Genomic DNA, 13918 nt, shown 5'->3' with positions numbered 1-13918 from the left:
ACATTGAAGCCGGGAAGTTCGATGCGGAGCTTGCTTCTCGAAAGAGGATAGGCCGGTCAAACAAAAACAAGGCGCAAGAGCTGTAATAACTTGTATTTCTACCAGTTATCACACCCCCAAATTTAAAACAATGCTTGTCCTCAAGCATAAACTAACAACTTTCTTTAAAAATTCAACCGCCTTTACCCTACCTAGACTTCTCAAGGTGCCTTATTCAAATTTTATGAATCAATGCCTTCTTAATTTCTATCCTAATCTCTTCCTAGAATATTTCTAATCTTTAGGGACCACAAGTTTAACCTTCAAAAAAACTTTACTTGTTTCCAGGACATCACATGATTTATTTTAAATTTTCTCAAACCAGGGTGTTCAAGTGATTTTGACCCTTGATAATTCAGATGTTCGTTTTGTGATCTTACGCTGATCCGAGTGCCTAGCCTTCGTTTTGGTTTGCCCCCACAGGTGTCATGCGGACATCCAACTACGAGCAAGGCACTCTTTCTCAGTCAAAACTCATGCCCATCTCTTTATTTGGCAGTAAAGTTGTGATCACTTGGTTTATGCGTTGATCACGATTCTTACCTTCGTTTTGGCTTTCCCCCACGGGTGTCATGCGGACATCCAACTACGAGCAAGATCCGATCTCAATGTTATATATATTTCTTTTTATTGAATTTCAAAAAGTAACAAGGTTGAAAATAACATTACCCGCACCCCCAAATTTAACATGCAACAATGTCCTCATTGCTGAGAGACGAAATAACTCATGCAATGGACTTAGGAAATTTTAGAAAAATAGTTTTGAAGGAAAACTGGTAGACCACTAAATTTTAGAAATGTTTCATGAATTGATTTGTCATGAAATTAATTTGACTCTAGTACATGTGGTCAGAAATAAAAGCATGAATTTCATCATTGAAGTCATAATTGGTACGGGGTGAATGCAGCGACTAAATAAAGTAATAAAAAATTCCAGATTGAGTCAAACTAAAGAGGATGCGATAGTAGAATTTAGCAATATTAAATTGAAATGCGAGAAGTGAAAAATTGAAATAAGATGAAGTAAGGAAAGACACAACCCCCAAATTTGCTCTGTTGTCCGCATCATTTTTTATCGTATCCTTTCTTGTGGTGGGCTGTTTCCTTGATTGCGATGGGCTGATCGAACTGGTTGTGTGTTTTAAGGTTATCGCATTACTCCATCGCAATCGTTTACTACGATCAGTGATGAATATCAAGAGGATAAAAAGTATGAAAGAAAGAGTTGTCAATTCTAAAGAGTAGTGATTATGGAAAAAGTAAGATAAATTCATGAAAGAAAAATATCAAGGATACTAAAAAAAAAGGATTCGTCCCTGATGAGTGTGTGTTGCTTATCAACGCAGGGATTACATTTTTCTTATTCATTCTGGATTCCTCAGATCCATGGAGGTTTTCTCGCATTGGAAATCTTCTCCATGATACATCTTAACTCTTTATCCATTTACCTTAAATGCGCTGGTCTCATCTTTGTTTGTTAATTCTACCGCTTCGTGCGGGAATACTTCTTAAATTATGAATGGTTTCGGACCAGCGCGATTTCAAATTTCTCGGAAAGAGTCGTAGCCTAGAATTGAACAGTAAGACCTTCTGACCTACCTGGAGATTCTTTTCACACAGTCGCTTGTCATGCCAACGCTTTGTACGTTCTTTGTAAATTTTGGCATTTTCATACTCTTGTAGTTGATAACGGGTAGAAATGCACGTTATTACAACGCAAAGACATAAAACAATGTGGGAATGCGATGATAAAAACATGCAATCGCATGTGCCCATCGCATTAAAGCAGCTAAAAACATTAAGTTAAGAATAATGCGATCGCATGTGCCCATCGCATTAAAGCAGCTAATTTACTTCTTTTGTGCAGGAAAATGCATTGGCACAAAGAAAGTTGCGATCCAAGAAATTCGGTGCCCGAGCGCATTAGAAGATTGCGACCGCAAAGCTATGTGATCAAATGCGCTCGCGAAGATCTATTCAAGAAGGTGGCCACATAAAGACGGCGGATCAAGGTGAAAGCTTAATAAATCATGATGGGATAGAAAGCTGATGACTGTCGAATCCGAATTTAGTTGACAAGCGTTAACGACACATTGTAGTAAGTACATTCAACTTTTCGGTGACCATTAATCGGTGCATCAAATAGAGATTTAATGACTTCCCATCATTGCAATCATTTGAGAGAAAAGCTCTTCACCCTGAAGCTCTATAAATATCAAAGGCCATATTCGTTAAAAGAGTTCAGAATTTTTGAGTTCCCATCCGCCATATACATAGAAGATAGATCATAGACATCTGTAATCTGTAATTCATATACTGAGAAGGCGGAGGCGAGCGAATACGCTTGAGAGAGTAGTCTAAAGAAAGAACCTAGACTTGAGAAAGTTAGGTTAGAATCTAGGCTTGAGAAAGTCAGATTAGAACCACATAAGCAAGAGATAGAAACTTAGAGATAAATTCTGTTTGATATCATGCATCGCATGCACCCTAGAAATAGGATATGATAGTATATGGTCGCCTTGTGTATGTGTGTGTCATTCATCATCGCATAGACAAGAATAGAGGCTTAGACATAAGTCCTATAGACATTATCATATACATTGCATGTATCCTAAAATAGGAACTATAGCATTGCATTGAGAGATAACATGCTGTTGTATGTGTGTAGCATGATTGCATAATTTGAATGCAATCTTAGGAAGTGTTAGCTAATTTCCTTCTCAACCCGTTCCACGCATACTCATTGTAACTTTTGCTATTATTAACACTTTTCTCAATTCCGCCGCATAGGATTTATACTTTAAAAAAACATACCAACCAACTTATTGTTTTGTTTTTTTCACCACAAACGAATCGAAATTTACCAACGCATAATATCTCAGTAGTCCCTGTGTTCGACCCTGGGCTTACCAGGTAACCTAGTAGGATTTATACTTGGATTTTACTAGGAAAACTTGCATGTGCAACACATACACCACCATTGCAATATACACCATTATTTCATCATATTCACAATGCATCAGTAGTCTCCATTCATCCAGCTCGAGTAATTGAAGTCTTCTTTCGTCCCCTACAGCCTTCAGATTAAAGTTAAGTTTCTTCACTACTCACAACGCCTTACGCTTTAATTCCAGCGGCATATGACATGCCTTCCCAAACACCAACACATACTGGGTGTTTTATAGGCAGTCCTATATGCCCACAAGGCATCGTCAAGCTTAATGGCCCAGTCCTTCCGTGAGGGATTCACCACCTTTTCTAAAATTAACTTGATTTCTCTGTTGGAAACCTCAGCTTATCCATTTGTCTGGGGGTAATATGGGGTGGCGATCTTATGATGTACATTGTATTTGATCAGCAGTTTGTTAATGATACGATTGACAAAGTGGGTTCCTTCGTCACTTATTATGGCACGTGGGATGCCAAGATGTTCCTCTGTAAGAATTTGGAGACTGTTGCCGCATCGTTTGCGATGCATGATACCACTTCAATTCACTTGGAAACATAGTTGACAACCAACATAATGTATTCGTGACCATTTGACAATGGAAATGGTCCCATGAAATCTATGCCCCAGACGTCGAAAAGTTCCAATTCCAATATGATGTTTATCGGCATCGCATTTTCTCTTAAATGTTTCCAGTGCATTGGCACTTATCGCATTTCATAGAATAGTCTCGTGCATTCTTAAATAGTGTTGGCCAGTAATACCCGCTTTGCAAAACTTTTGCTGCTGTATGTTGTCCCCCGAAATGTCCTCCATAGGGTGAGTCATGACATTGAAAAGGTAAGTGCTAAAAAGCAATCTCTGGAACACAGAGTCTCAAGATCTGGTTTGGTCCCCTTCTGTAAAGATTTGGCTCGTCCCAGTAGTAGGATTTACATTCATGAATGAGCTGCTTCTTTTGGTGGGACATGTACTTTTCCGGAAATTGTTCGCAGACCAAGAAATTGACAATATCTGCGTACCACGGTAGTTCTTCAAGTTTAAACAACTGCTCGTCTGGGAAGATCCACTTTAGGATTCTCTAATCTCGATAAATGGTCAGCGACCTGGTTCTTTGTTCCCTTACTGTCGATTATCTCCATATTAAATTCTTGAAATAGGAGAACCCATTGGATTAGTCTTGGCTTCGCATCTCTTTTGGTCATTAAATATCTTATTGCCGAGTGGTCAGTATGGACTATAACTTTGGATCCCAACAAGTAAGGTTTTAATTTTTTAATCGCAAAGATTACCGTTAGAAGCTCATTCTCTATGATGGTGTAGTTAGCTTGTGTGGAGTTCAATGTTCTGCTTGCATATTCGATGATGTGTAACATTGTCTTTTCCTTTTGTGCTAAAACTGCCCCTATTGCATAACTGCTGGCATCGCACATTAGCTCGAATGGTTTTGTCCAATCAGGTGCGATCAAAATAGGCACTATAGTCAGTGCGTCTTTCAGTGCTTTAAATGCGGCGAGGCATTGTGAGTCAAAGTCAAAAGTTATGTCAGCTTCCAGCAATGCATTCAACGGTTGAGCTATTTTGGAGAAGTCCTTCACAAATCGTCGGTAGAACCCTGCATGTCCTAAGAAACTCCTTAAAGCTTTCACATTTGCTGGAGGTGGAAGTTTTTCAATGGCTTCATTTTGCTTTATCCACCTCTAGCCCATCCTTTGAAACCTTGTGCCTGAGCACAATTCCTTCTTTAACCATGAAATGACACTTTTCCCAGTTTAGCACCAGATTAGTCTCTTCGCATTTTTTCAGTATCCTCTCCAAGTTTTTCAGACATACTTCATACGTTTGCCTATAAACTGAGAAATCGTCCATAAATATTTCCACTAAGTCTTCAAGATACTCGGAGAAGATTGCAATCATACACCTTTGAAATGTGCTAGGCACATTGCATAGTCCAAAAGGCATGCGACGAAAAGCGAACGTTCCATATGGACAGATGAATGTGGTATTTTCTTGGTCTTCTTGTGCCATCATAATCTGTTATAGCCCGCATACCCATTAAGAAAACAAAAATAGTCATTCCCTGCTAGTCAGTTGAGCATTTGATCAATGAAAGGCAAAAGGAAATGATCCTTCTTTGTCGCCGCATTGAGCTTTTGGTAGTCCATACAAATCCACCAGTCAGTGACGGTCCTCATGGGGAATAACTCGTTGTTTGCATTTGGAACTACTGTCATTCCGCCCTTCTTGAGAATGCATTGAATGGGGCTAACCCACATGCTATCGACGATAGGGTATATGATGTCAGCGTCTAACCATCTAATGATCTCTTTTTTAACAACCTCTTTCATCGTAGGATTCAGTCTGTATTGAGGTTCTATAGAGCCTTTCTGGTTTTCTTCGAGCCAAATTCTGTGCATGCAGTACGTCGGGCTAATACCTCTGATATCTGCTAGTGTCCATCCGATTGCTTTAATATACTTCTTCAAAATATTGAGTAGTGCATTTTCTTTTTCTTCCGGTAATGTAGAGGATATTATTACTGGCAAGGTTTCATTCTGGCCAAGGAAAACGTACTTCAAATGATTTGGTAGAGTTTTCAGCTCTAGTGTAGGTGGTTACTCTAAGGAAGGTTTTTGTGTTTTTCTCTCTTCATTAAAATTCAACTTTTCTTCAATGTTCATTGTCTCTGTTATTACATGGTAGGTTTCCAAGCATGCTGTCGAATCCTCTCTTTCTTCGTCTTCTTCTTCGGACTCCAAATCTTCATCACAAGTGTGTTCATCGTTAGAATCTGTTAGGCCTTCATCTTCTGGAAACTGCATTGCCTTGATGATGTTAAACCTGAGCTTCTTTCCATTGATGCTTATTGTGATCTCTCCCTTGTGCACGTCTATTTGAGCACGGCCAGTAGACAAGAATGGTCGTCCCAATATGATTGGCACATCTTTGTTTGCTTTATAATCTAGAATGATAAAGTTTGCAGATAGAATGAATTTGTCGATTATGACCAAGACATCCTTCAACTTTCCTTCAAGGTGTACCAAGGACCTGTCTACAAGTTGGAGAGTCATCGTCATGGGTGTCAGCTGTCCTACATTCAATTGTTTGAAGATTGAAAGGGGCATTAACTTTATGCTTGCCTCAAAATCACATAATGCCTGACCGATGTAGATCCCTCCTATTGAGCAGGGTATCGTAAAGCTGCCTGGGTTGCGCATCTTCAGTGGGATGATAGTGTTTGATTCTTGTGTTAATGTTACCGTGGCGAATTTTCCTGTGCTTCTCTTTTTCGACACCATATATTTAAGAAAACTTGGCACATTTCGGCATCTGCTCTATCACTTCTGTAAATGAAATATTGATGTGTAGTTGTTTTAATATTTCCATGAAGCGATGATACTGACCTTCATTGTTTTGCTTCTTTTTCAGTCTCTAAGGGAAGGGGCGTAGCTGTACTTTTACTCTTCCATGGTCTGGAGGCTTAGAGGTGGTCGCAACTTCAGGTTCCATAATCTTGGGCTCTTCCAACTCAGTTTGCGGCAACGGCTTCTTTGATTCCATCGCATTTGAGACGGTCCTGCTCGACTCCTTCCTAACTTCCGCCGATGTCTTTCCACTTCTCAGGGTGACTGCTTGGCAGTGTTCTTTCCCTGTGTTCCCTGGGTTTCGTGGGAGCTCAGTTGAGCTCGGCAGCGTTTCTTGTGGTCTATTTTTCAGCTCTCCCGCAATCTGTCCTATTTGGATTTCCAAGTTACGGATGGAAGTCGCCTGGTTCTGGAGGACCGTCTCATTCTTTTCGATGTACTGTTTTAATAGGTTCTCTAGAGAGGATGATGGCAATGTTTGAGAGCTGCTGGCTTGCTGTTGCTGTTGACCGTTAGTTTTTTTGAAAAAATCCTGGTGGTCCTTCTTTTTGTGCCATAGGTTAATAGCCTTGTTGTTGGTTATTTTTCCAAGCAAAATTAGGGTGGTTTCGCCACCCGGGGTTGTACGTGTTTGAAAAAGGATTGTTCTTAACGAAGTAGATTGACTGCAGATTTCGTGGACGCTCTTCAACTGGATGCGATTCTCCACATGTAGCACAGCTGGTGCTTGTCTGTTCTATCGCGTTGACTTGCCCTCTCTGCACTCCGGGATTGTTTATTGTGATGTCTTGTAACAAATTTATCATCGCATTCATCTAATTTTGCAAAGATGCGATGGCACCATTATTTGTGTTACCTTCTCTAGGTTTTACTCGTTGATCGCTTTCTTGCCAATCTTCATGATTTTTTTTTATGCGATCAAGAATGTTCTTTGCCTCATCATAAGTTTTCTCCAACAGACCGCCTACTACTACCGCATTGGCAGCTGTCTGCAATGCGGGATTTAGTCCATGATAGAAAATCTCCATTTGGAGGCAATCCAGCAATCCATTGTGTGGGCAATCACACACTAATCTCTTGAACCTCGCCCATGCATCACTGAGCGATTCGTCTTCTTCTTGTTCAAAATTTGTGATTAACTTCCTTCTTCTGGCATTCTCTGTGGGAGGGAAATACTTCTTCATAAACTTTTCCACAACCCTCTCGCATGAAGTTATCTCTCCTGGTTCGAAGGAGTATGCCCATTTTATTTCTTTATCGCATAGTGAAAATGGAAATAGCTTGAGTCGAACTTATTCAGCGGAGCTATTAAGGAACACAAAAGTGTTACAAATTTCAATGAAGCTTTGCAGATGGGCGTGCGGATCTTCACCATGCCGTCCACCAAACTGTCCTGCTGTCTGTATCATTTGTAACATTACTGGCTTCATCTCAAACCTTGATCCATCCAATGCTGGCCTTATGATTCCTGGGGAGAAATCATACAAGTTTGGTGACGCATAGTCCCGGATGGGTCTATTGGGATCATTTGCCAGTAGGATAGGATTTGCCATTATGTTGTTTACATTTGCGGCTCTTTCTTCTGGTTGTTCAACCATTCTGTGAGTTCTTTCTTGTTGTCGACGTTTGTTTTTCTGTCTTCTGCAAAATGTTCTTTCGACCTCTGGGTCATAATTGGGCTCAGGAGCGTGTCCTTCGCTCATGCGACGCTTGCTTCTTTCTTTATTGAAGGATTGGCAATGCATAGAGGTCGAAAACTGTAAAGATAAAAAAGGTTTGATGTTAGTACAATCTATACCGTAGTCCCCGGCAACGGCACCAAAAACTTGATGCGTGTTGGTATAATTTTAGGGTCGCGTTTTGTTTTCTTATTATTATTAAGGACGGATGGATTTGAAGATGAAATCATGCGTTAGAAATAACTGATGCGTTTGATCCCATGCGTCTGAAGTCATGTGTCCGAATGAAGATGAGTTAATCTTAGCATGCAATAACCACGTATTCCTATCACAAGTTTTCTTACGCTTGCGCCAAGTATAACACAAACGCAAGTTTCTCGGGTAATCCAAGGTAGAATAGGGGGACTTGTCACTCAATAATATTTGTGAAGTGATGCGTTTGAGGCGATGAATAAGAATAAAAATAAAGCGAAGAAGATTTAAATGTTTTACACACTACTCCTACTCCTAACTAAACAGATTGAGCAATAGAAAACTTGCAATGAGAATAGGTAGAGACACAACAACCATTAACGCTTAGTAACATTTATTATCTTAAATCGCTCGAGTAATCCCAGCTCGTTGCACTAACACATCACACCTCTAGGTGGTCAGCCACATGACTATATCTCTATAGTGCATGGTTGCATTAAGCATAAGATTGTGCCTATCTCTAGGAACAATACGAACATTGCTTAGTGCGTTCCATCCCTTTCCTTCTCAGGCAGTTAGATGCGGCTACTTAACTTATAGACAAACAATGCAACATCCCATAGACAGGCGTTGCCACAGCCTTTCACCAAGCAAAGAGGATTAAATCACTATACTTTGCACAACGCACACCTCTCGGTGGGTTGCTACATGCGTCCTATCTCTAGGCTACACGATGAAGCATGCGATTGACTTTGATAAATAAACGCTGAAGAAAAACTATGATAGAGATGAAGATGATGAAGAAGACGGTAATGAAGGAGTAAGATTTGCATTGATCACAAAATATCTTAATATCTCAAGCTAAAATTTAATACAATACAGAGATTAGAAGGGAGATGAAGGACTTTGTGTCAAGGCTGCCGGTGGTGCCATGGTTGAATGGTGGAGATGTCTCTCTCGAGCTCTATCTCTGGCGAATGCTCCGATCGTCACTCGATCTGGGCTGTGGAGATGAAAAATTCTCAATGGAAATCTCTTTTAAGCTCTCATCTGTGATCACAAACTTCTGCCTTGAGGCAGAAGCGCGAATGTCTTGAAATGAAGGTCCAAAAGGCTATTTATAGAGTTTAAATGCCGATAGCTATAATGATTGCGTTATGGCTCATTGATGCTTTTTTCGCGGTATGGGCAATGTCACATCGCCTTATCTTGTTGATACTCCCAAGGTATGCGTCCGAGCTAGATTTAGCTGAAGCATCAACCGTTCTACCCGTTTTGCGATCGTCCTTCTATTATGGTCGTCACTCTGTGGTTGTAATTTCCAATTGATCACCGCATTCGCTTGATCATCGCAACTTCCATGTGTTGGATGCATACGATCACTACAACTTCCATGCAATGGACACATACGATCCAACCTTCAGCACATATATTTGTCTTTGCGATCGCCTGGCTTCAGCACATGCATTTGTCTTTGCGATCGTCTGGCTTCAGCGCATGTGTTTGTCTGTGATTGCTTATTTCAAACACATACGTTTGATTCTTGCGATAGCTATAAAAATAGACACTTCGGCATGGAGTAACTCATAATATTAGGGTCAATAAGGATCTAGGTGCTAATTGACACAAAACTCATTTTTTCGCAAATTCTAAGTATTATCACTGCATTTTCTACTTATTAGCCCTCATGATTCTAAATAAAAGGCTTATAATAACTGGCATTTCTGTCAGTTATCACCATAAAATTATGATATGTTATGGTGTGAGTTTGCGTGATGTGTGTTATGCGATGAACATGCAAGTTTTCCTAACAAGGCCTAAGTATAAGCCTCCTTAGGTTTCCTGGTAAGTCCAGGGTCGAACACAGGGACTACTAAGTAGATATGCGACAACCACTTTGATTCTATTGCGGTGGTAAAAACAAATGAAGTGGATAATGTTTTAATTGAGATTTTTCCTATGTGGCGGAGTTGAACGCGGAGTGATTAAAGCATAGAGTTACAATTAGAGTTACAATAAGTAAGCGATGAAGGGGTTGAGAAGGGGTTTAGCTAACATTTTCCTAAGATTGTGCACAAGTTATGCGATCATGCTACACACAAATTTCAGTACTACATTTCTCAATGCAGAATGCCTCAATTCCTATTTCTAGGACGCATGCGATGTATATGCGAAATAGTCGATGGGACGTATTTCTAAGTCTCTACTATTACCTATGAGATGATGAATGATGCACACATAAAACAAGGTGACCGCATACCATCATTCCTATTTCGAGGGCGCATGCAATGTGTAAATAGCAATAGAACTTATGTCTAAGTTTCTACTTCTTGCTTATGCGATTATAATCCGACTCTCTCAAGTCTAGATTCTAATCTAACTCTCTCAAGCCTAGATTCTATCTTTAGACTACTCTCTCAAGTATGTCCAAAGGGTGAATGATGCATACATAAGAGAAGATGATCGCATAAAATGTAAATCTTAAGTCATGCTAGCTAAGTACTTCTCAACCCATTCAGAAATTTAGCTATTCATACGTGGTATGGAGAGATTGAACATAGATTGAAATGAAGTTTCCATTTTTCGCAAATAAAGAACTTAATACAAAATAACAAATGGATTTGAGAAATGAGAAGCCCGGTAAGCAATGTCTTGCTTCCCGTGGCCTTTTACACTGCTCTTTTTCACTTCAACTCTGCTCTTTCGCAAGCAATTTCTCTTGGCTTTTTCTCGTCTCCTTGCTCTCTCCGTCTAAGTATATGTATGAGTATGTGCATGTGCGGATCGGCTAGCTCTTTTTCTCTTGTGGCCTTCGGTATTTATAGATTTCAAGGTGAAGCAACTTTTCTTACTAATGATTGAAATGATGGGCGACATTAATTCCCCTATTCTGTTGCATCGTTTAAAAGTCACCGAAAGTTGAATGTACTTGCTACAGTGTTGCTTTTAACGGCTTGTCAACTAAATTCGGAATCGACCGTTATCAGCTTTCCATCCGATCATAATTTATTATGCTATCACCTTGACGTGAGGTCTTTATGCGATCGCCTTTTTAAGAAAACTTCTCTCGATTGCATGTCTTACGATCGCAACTTCAAGTGTGCTGACGCATTGTGCCTTTGGATCGCAATTTCATATATGCCATTGAATTGTACCTACACAAAATAGGTTAATTAACTACTTTTATGCGATGAGCACTTACGATCGAAATTCCTTTCAGTTTAGCACTTTCGGATATGATATTGCCTATTTTACCATCGCATTCTTTCATTGTTTTACTTATTTGAGCTGTAATAACTTGTATTTCTACCAGTTATCAGAAATCAATAACCCTCAAAACCCTATTCATATCTTCTATATATCCACCTCAATTTAGTGTTTCCACCACACAATCCTTGCAAGAGAATAGTAGAAAAAATCTTCATGGTGGTCTACTTGTAGATTGAAGCTCTTTCACGTGGAAGTCAGCTGGCATTGAAGAGGATTCTTCAAATGTATTTTGTTCAGCAAACCCCCATCTGTAATAGTTACTTTGAAGCATGTTTTAAATTAAAATTTAGTATTATTAGAGTGCTTATTGATTTTTATTTTCTCCGCTACACGTTAATATACTTTAACACAATAAACCTCTCATTTCATGGGTAAGACTGGGTAGATAGTTGGGCATAAGGTGCAAGATGAAACTCACTCCTACCCACTTTTCGAGATAGTAGAGAGGTTGTTCCCTTAAGTGCTGACTTCGGGTCTTGAACAAGGGGCCCCACCCTCTCATTTTTCCGAGAGGAACTCGATTTGATGATCGGATCATAAACTAATTGTTCATTAGAGGATCAGTGGGACATAAGGAACAAGAGGAAATCTCAAGGGTTAAACAACCATTTGACCCAACCGTTATTACGAACAACTTGTGAAGGGTTAACTTACTGATCATGGTTATATCGAGTGGACACAATATATCTACAGTGAGGGGAGTGCAACTCTGGGCTTTAGTGGAATGACCCAGTAGTTAATTAATGAGGGTTAATTTGGTGTAAAAAGTTTGGCCGATTAATCTCAGATCGTTGGAGCCCATGATCTGTAGCTCCATTAGGTACCCCTATTAGCTCACAAATGGATTAGCCTTAGAATAACTTGATAAGCTGATTTGAAACATTCGAAATAGAATTAAGGGAATTAGTAATTATATGTGATATAATTACACGTTTAATTTTGGAATTAAACAAAATTAGATAATCGATTAATATTTAAATATGATTTAAATATTAAATTCATGAATAGGGATTCATGATAGTGGAATTGGTGATTAATTAATTTGATATTTGATATTAAATTAATTGGAATTAATTAAATTGTTTAATTATTAATTATTATTTCTATTAAAAAATTAATTATTGAATGAATTTTTCTAAAATTAATAAAAACTCAATTTTAATTAAAGAATTAAAATTTAAAAGTTAATTTTTAATTTTGGAAAAGTTTCAAAATTGAAATAAAAAGTTGGAAAAATAGAAAAAGTGGAAAAGTAAGAAATTCCCACTTCTTCACCTAGTAGGTTAGTCACCAATCCATTACATTTTCCAGCTCAAATTCTCAAAGTGGAGTTGGAATTCTTACAGAATGTTGATTCTGAACTGACATCATATACTTATGATGATGGATTACAAACCCCATCGTATTTAGTGACATCATATGTTACGATGGTGGTTGTACTATGATGCCAATTCTAAATCGCCATCAAAACTTGTGCCGTCATATATATATGATGGCGGCTGTTTATGATGTCGATTTAGAGCTAACATCATACATATGCCATTATACATTTATGATGGCAGTTTGTTACGATGTCAATCGACATCAAATCCATGCCATCATATATATATAATGTCGGTTTGTTAATAGCAGTTATTATTATAATCTACTATGACCGTTTTAAATTGACATCATATCTTATATAACTGGCAAAAAATATATTAGCATAACATGGAACCCAAATCCTGCATAAAACGTTTTTTTTAATAAAAATAATAATTCTCAACCCCCATTTCAGTTAATTCTTGAACAAAAATATTAAAACAAAATAGGGACAAAATTCCAAAACACAATCTGTCATTTCATTTCAATATTCATCAATTCGAGTTTCAATACAATGCTTTCAGAATAGTTGTACACTATGTTTCAAATCTAGCAAAGTTAAGAAAATAACCTAACAACCAAACAAAGCTATATAATATGTTTTAAACCTATACAAAGTGTCTAAGGGCTTCCAAATGTTCAGGGTGAAGCCAAACAATATATGTTATACCAAAACACAATCTGATCAAATGAAGCTTAACAATTCCACCCATCCAACTCGTACGTCCTCATTGAGTACTTGGGAAAAAAGGGTTGTTAGCATCAAACTACATGAAAGCAAATAAATAACAAATAATACAATAAACTCATTATTAATAAGTACACAATATGTAAATAATAATATTAAGTTAGAAGAGTGATAAATAAAGGATTTGATAGGAATATTTGGATGATGCAAAATGTCCCTCATGAACCTTATTACATAATACCCTTATTATTTGCTGAAATGATAAGATGCTTATTTTTCGATTTATCACAAGTTTGTATGACAAAAATTTCAATGTAAGTTCTTTGAAGTATAAAAGTCATTTGAAATAAAGGGAGAAAATACTAACCCAAATTCT

The 13918-nt window shown here is 38.3% G+C and overlaps 1 protein-coding gene and 1 non-coding gene across 2 annotated transcripts; one reads left to right on the top strand and one right to left on the bottom strand.

Annotated features, from left to right (window-relative positions):
* Window positions 1–5601: 5601 nt before the first annotated feature.
* Window positions 5602–6285, bottom strand: LOC150038125 (uncharacterized). Its single transcript, XM_090311146.1, has one exon. The coding sequence runs from the start codon at window positions 6283–6285 to the stop codon at window positions 5602–5604; it is 684 nt and encodes a 227-aa protein (XP_090167272.1).
* Window positions 6286–7395: 1110 nt separating this feature from the next.
* Window positions 7396–7502, top strand: LOC120072432 (small nucleolar RNA R71). Its single transcript, XR_005480491.1, has one exon. It is a non-coding gene; the product is annotated as a small nucleolar RNA R71 (small nucleolar RNA).
* Window positions 7503–13918: the final 6416 nt, after the last annotated feature.

The sequence above is a fragment of the Benincasa hispida genome, chromosome 2, assembly GCF_027475165.1.
Source record: "Benincasa hispida cultivar pf3 chromosome 2, pf3_genome.v1.1, whole genome shotgun sequence".
NCBI lineage: Eukaryota > Viridiplantae > Streptophyta > Magnoliopsida > Cucurbitales > Cucurbitaceae > Benincasa > Benincasa hispida.
The sequence above is the reverse complement of the archived record's forward strand: the minus strand, read 5'-3'. Positions and strand labels throughout refer to the sequence as shown.